The 6,000-nt window shown below is 46.8% G+C and overlaps 1 protein-coding gene across 1 annotated transcript in view; it reads left to right on the forward strand.

Moving 5' to 3' along the window:
- The window catches only part of NOL10 (nucleolar protein 10), an 85,706-nt gene extending 80,179 nt beyond the window's left edge, over positions 1-5,527 (forward strand). The window contains exon 21 of the mRNA XM_059942213.1: positions 4,739-5,527. Coding sequence (XP_059798196.1) covers positions 4,739-4,858 — 120 coding nt within the window. The 3' untranslated portion in view covers positions 4,859-5,527. The remainder of the gene's footprint in view (positions 1-4,738) is intronic.
- Positions 5,528-6,000: the final 473 nt, after the last annotated feature.

Here is a 6,000-nt window from a genome sequence, read left to right on the forward strand (position 1 = left end):
TTTGCTACATGGTTTTGTTTTTCAAATTTTTTTTCTCATTTAGTCCATCTTCCTTAATATACATTGTCACCAAGAGGGAAAGAGTAAGAAAGACTCCGCCTCTGATTCTTTTTTAAAATTGAGTTATAATTCACATATCATAAAATTCATCCTTTTAAAGTGTACAGTTCAGAGGTTTTAGTATATTCACCAAGTTGGGTGTTCATTACCACTGTCTAAATCTGGACCATCCTCATCGCCCCAAAAGGAAACCCCTTGTACAGTCACCCCATACTCACATCTCCCCTGCCTATGGATTTGCCTGTTCTAGACACTGTATATAAATATAATCATACAGCATGTCTTCTTTTGCGACCAGCTTCTTTCACCTTAGCATGTTTTAAAGATTAATCCATGTTGTAGCATGTGTAAGAACTTTATTCCTTTTTATGACTGATATTTCATTGTGTGGCTATACGACATTTTGCTTATCCTTTAATCTGTTGATGGACATTTGGGTTGGGTTTTTTGTTGTTGTTATTATGAATAATGCTGTTGTGAAAATTCAGGCATGTGTTTTTGCGTGGACTCGTGTTTTTGTTTCTCTTGGGTATCTACCTAGGAATGGAGTTGCTGAGCCACATGATAACTGTTTAACTTTTTGAGGAACGGCTAGACTGTTTTCCAAAGCGATGGCACCATTCTGCATTCCCACCGGCAGTGTATGAGGGTTCCATTTTGTCCCCATCCTTGCCAACGCTTGTTATTCTTCGTCTTTTTTATTGTAGTCATCCTAGTGGGTGTGAAGTGGTATCTCACTGTGGTTTTGATTTACATTTTCCTGGTGACTAGTGAGGGTAGAGCATCTTTTCATGTGCTTATTGGCCATTTGTATATTTTCTTTGGAGAAATGTCTGTTCACACCCTCTCCCATTCATCTCTTATTCTTTGACAGTTCTCTTGGTGTCATCAGGAGGCTTGCCAAATGATAAGGACATTTTTTTTCTTAGTTACCATCCATTATCTCATATAGATACAATAAAAAGAAAAAGCAAAAAAGGAAGAAAAATTGTTTTTTCCTTGTGATGAGAACTCAGGATTTACTGTTTTAACAGCGTTCAGGCATATAATACAGCAGTGTTAGCAGTAGTCATCACACTGTACGTTACATCCCTAGGACTCAGTTATCTTGTAACTGGAAGTTTGTATCTTTTGACCACCTTTCTCCAAGTCCCCCCTTCTCCCACCGCCCCTCAGAACATCTTTATTCTAAGTGTAAGAAGCTTTTCAGTTAAATCTGTCTCCATTTAGAGCAAATTTGCACTCTTACACTTCTCATTTAAATAAGCCAAAACTGGCTGTGTGTTCAGACGAGCTCATTGTGCCTATACCTGGTTTCTTAGAAATTCTCTGTGTACCATCAGACATTTCCCGATTCCCTCTGAAGTCCAGGAGGCCGAGGGGGCGTCAGGCGCACGGCAGCTGTGGGAGGACCTCAGGCTCGCGGCCGCCCCGGCCCTGCGCTCCCTCTGTGGCTCGGAGTGAGCTTCAGGGAGGAGGCGTGCACGCTCCTTTCCCGCTTTTTCCCCTTAATTGGAAGGTACTGAGTTGAATATCAGTTTGTAATTCATGGTAAAGTGAAAATAAGATGGCTCTGATTTTCTTGGGGTTTTTTTTTCCCCTGAAAACAAAAGAAGCACTAAGTAAAAAATACTTAAAACAGGCTCGTGGTTGAGTCTAGCAGAGGCTTGGAAACTATTTTTGGGAATGCGTCAATTGGTGTTTGGCTTATGCCTGTTTTATCATTCGACTAACAAAATTTGAACTATTAAGTCTTAGTTTGATTTAAGACTATTTAGGGAATTGTTTGTATATTTGTTTATACGTATCTTTTTATACTACGGGTACGATACAGTCAGGTAAGATCTCGAGTTTTCCCAGTTTTTTCATATGTGAATCAAATAGAGGAAGAAAACCTATGCTTTGATATTATTTAAAATTGTGAGGTGGCAAAACTGGGATTAGGTCCCAAATCGTGTTTCAGATGTCCTGTAGCTCAGTTCCTCAGGGGCCCTGGGCCGCTGCTAGTGCGAGGGTGTGGGTTTGTGCTCACCCTCCCCGTCCCTGTGACCGGACTGCTGTGGATGTGGGGAAGGAGTCGGGACAGGAACAAGGAGGGGAGTGAGCTAGTTGGCTCTTCAGTCATAGCGCATCGGTCACATGATGGCGACGTCTTCCAAGTACAGCCGCCTTTCAGAAAGGGGCTGATGAGAGGTTTTTCTGGACAGGGGTTTGTCTGCAGGACGATCGCTCTTGCTTATGAGCTCCTGTGTAGGCTCCTGCCTTGTGGGGACCAGTGGGCAGGGCCTCGTGGAAAGGGGCTTTGCCACCAGACACGTAAGGGAAATCTACGACTGATGTCTGTATTAGAGACGCATAACAGCACCTGACTTAAAAGCCCCACCCAGAACACCCTGTTCATCTTTATTTTATTTTCCCAAAGTTATTTGGACAAGAAGCACTTTTTTTAGGGATACTTTTTTTAAAAAATTTATTTATTTATTTTTGGCTGCGTTGGGTCTTTGTTGCTGCGCGCGGGCTTTCCCTAGTTGCAGCGAGCGGGGGCTACTCTTTGTTGCGGTGCGTGGGCTTCTCATCGCGGTGGCTTCTCTTGTTGCAGAGCATGGGCTCTAGGCGCACAGGCTTCAGTAGTTGCGGCACGCAGGGTCACTAGTTGTGACTCGCGGGCTCTAGAGCTCAGGCTCAGTAGTCGTGGGGCACAGGCTTAGTTGCTCCGCGGCATGTGGGATCTTCCCGGACCAGGGCTCGAACCCGTGTCCCCTGCACTGGCAGGTGGATTCTTAACCACTGTGCCATCAGGGAAGCCCTAGGGATACTTTTTAACATGAAAAAACAAATTGACTGACTTTACAGGGGTCTTGATGACACCGTTATTTGGTCTGCTAGGGAGTATGCGGTTTCCCTCGGGGTTTCTGACTTTTCCGTTAATAAATGTGTATCAAATACCTGCTCTGTGCCACATGCTGGGGATACACAGAACAGGACAGACTTGGTCTTTGCCACCGCAGTCCTCAGGCTGTAGAGGGGGCTACACATACAGTCACGTCACTGTAACGTGGGACGTGCTCCCAGGGAGGCCCGGGGCTGTGAGTGTCAGGGGCCCGGCCTGGACCGTGGAGTGCGGGGCGGGTGAGTGAGGGACAGGCTGGGTCCTAGAGTCAGGTCAGAGCCTGGGTGGGGCAGGCAGGCTGCTCGGGGATCTGAAGGCGCCTACGCGTGTGAAACAGCCATCTTGGGGAGGGGAACTGTGGCTTCGGGTGTAACTGGAAAGACGTGTAGGGCTGTCCTGTGGGGCCTCGTGAGTAGGTCATGTTCAATTTTAACCTCAATCCTAAGAGCCGTGGAAAGTTATTGAAAAGTTCTAGTTAGCAGAAGACTACATACTGTTTTTATTTTTAAAAAGTCCTGTGGCTGGAGGCTCCTCCCCTGCAGTGAGGGGCCCGTGGGGTGCGGACAGCACCCCGGGCTGGGACGGGGCCAAGGTAGAGCCAAGGGGAGGAGTACACAGGGCAGGCTTTATTTTGAAAAGGCTTTGCAAAAATGGTAATAATCAGAAAAAGAACTTAAATAATTATTCGGAATCTCTAAGAGTCTCCTAGAATAGGGGCGATTCCTCTCTTTTTGGTCTTATAAGTTGCTTTCCTTTCTCACGATTCCCTCACCTTCCAACTCTTTAAAGTATTGAATGATACCAGCTGGAAGTGAACACAGAGACTTTCTCTTCAAGACTAAAATACAAATGAGTATTTTCAGGTGCATGGAAAATACAGGTCACAGGCAGGCAGGCTGCGTACGTAGGTGTCTATAAGGCAGTGTTTTTCAACCTTTAAAAATTTGTCCCTGCCACTGCTTTCACAGTTACCTTCTGTCAGTTCCACCGGCTAAGAATTTTTTTTTGAGCTTCACGGTTAGGAGTTTGTATTATCCAAACCACCAAAAGTGTTTTTAAAACTATGTAGCTCTTACCTTCATCGCGGATTCTGCGTTGAAACTCCTCTCTTTTAAGAATTTCTGCTAAACGTAGTGAAACTGTTAGGAGGAGGTCTGGCTCTCGCCTGAGTGTTGAGAACGGTGCCTTTCAGGCAGCCCGCCTAGAACCCACGCACCCACTCCAGCCATGAACTTGTGACTGACGTGTCTGCTGAGCTTTTATCAGCATTTAATGGTAGATCTCTGCCTTTCAAGGGGAGTGTGACTTTTTGGAAATAGCCAAAAACTCTTTGGAACCAGCTCTGGAGACTGAATGCTTAATCATGGGTGGGTTATTATACGCTTTCAGGACACAGAAGTACTTTTGTGTCTTTAAGACAGTGTGAGTAAACTAATGAATGGCTCTGGCTTGTAAACGAAAGACAGTTCTACACGAGAAGTCGTGGACATCTTGAAAGCAATGGCGTCTCTTAAAGTTGGCTCTCCTGGGAGGGGCCGTGTTGTGTGGGGAGTTGGAAAGCCAGCCTCAGACTGTGTGGTTTAGACCCGTGTGTCAAGGCCGTTCTCTTACCGAGGGGTTTAGGATTTCAGGTTTCGCAGTGATGGTAAATGTTGGCTCTCGTCCTGCTGTGCCTGCCGGAGCATGGCAGTGACTGGTGGTTGTGCTGTTGGCGTTCTGAGGGTCACAAAAAAGGGGTGTTGGCCTTTCCTTTCTCTTTCTCTCTCCTCATTTAATTTTCTCTTTTAGTCGGAACAGCAGAAGCAGCAGCAGGAGGCTGAGAAACTGCACCGACAAGAGAGGAAGACCCTCCGCCGTTCGGCCGGTCACCTGAGGTCCAGGCCCCGGAGAGGACGGCCGTTCCACTGAGTCTGGAACTGATCCCACGTGTGAGTCGGAGGAGCTCGCCTCCCCTACTTGACCGTCGTTAGAGGGTGTTGTCTGCGCCGGGGACGCGCGCTCCCGAAGCCCCGCGGAAACCCTCGCTGCGTCTGCGGGGGTCAGCATCTGGCAGCGGGTCCCAGGCCTCTGGTCAGACCGCGGGGCTGGGCCCGCTGGCCGTGCGGTGCCCCCAGGGCGCTTCTGTGCCTTGTGGCTCCCCGAGAACATTGTCCCTTTCCCCTGGTTTTAATCAAGTAAACGAGGTGGTGGTTTTTGAATGTTGTGAAACGTGCACCGTGACATGAGAGGTTCTCTTGTGCTGAAAACCGGGACTGACGGTCTTCCAGAAACGTTCTTGCACTGCCTGCCGCCATCCATGAATCAGCCACCCCGAGATGCCATTCCTGTCTTGCCTGACTTGCGAGCGTCGGTCATGTTTATGTTTATAAGGATATGCTGGTAGCTGTGTTGCTTGTTTATGTGTTAGTTTGGGATTTTTTAAAACATATTTTTATACCAAGAGAATATAAAGTAATGGTAATAACAGTCTAAAACAAGAAGTGGAAGCTACTGGATATTCTTTTAACTTGGCACAAGATTAAATACAGATTTTTTTTTTTTTATTCTGTTTCTTAAGTGTAATTAGAGACGTACTGGCTGGAGAAAATGTTTATAAAAATAAATGCTTTCATTTGAACAGCTTCTTGGAGAGAGACCCATTCCTTGAGTTAATTTGAAAAATAACTTTGGTTTCCTTAGTTTTTTTGTGTATGAATGTGATTTTGGAGGTGCGTTTCTTTATGTACAACTGGGAGAGTGACTCTTTGGATTGTAGATGATAGACTCGAACTTGAAATGCTGTGAGCAAAAAGGCAAAGGCGTTAATTAACACAGCCAGGCTGTAGAGCCTTACTGCCTCGGGACACCTGGATCCAGGCCTTCCAAACTCAGGCCGGTCGGCCCTCCTTTCTTGTCTCCCTCCTGTTTCAGCATTACTCCTGTCTCCTCAGGTCTCCCGTCTTCTCTTCCTACACCCCCTCCCCGCTGTAGCTCCGCCCCTGTGCAGACTGGCCTGCTCCCCCAGGCAGGGGACAGCGTGGGGCACACTGTTAGCTCTGTGGTCTGAGAGA

This window comes from Balaenoptera ricei, chromosome 13, assembly GCF_028023285.1.
Source record: "Balaenoptera ricei isolate mBalRic1 chromosome 13, mBalRic1.hap2, whole genome shotgun sequence".
NCBI classification, from domain to species: Eukaryota; Metazoa; Chordata; class Mammalia; order Artiodactyla; family Balaenopteridae; genus Balaenoptera; species Balaenoptera ricei.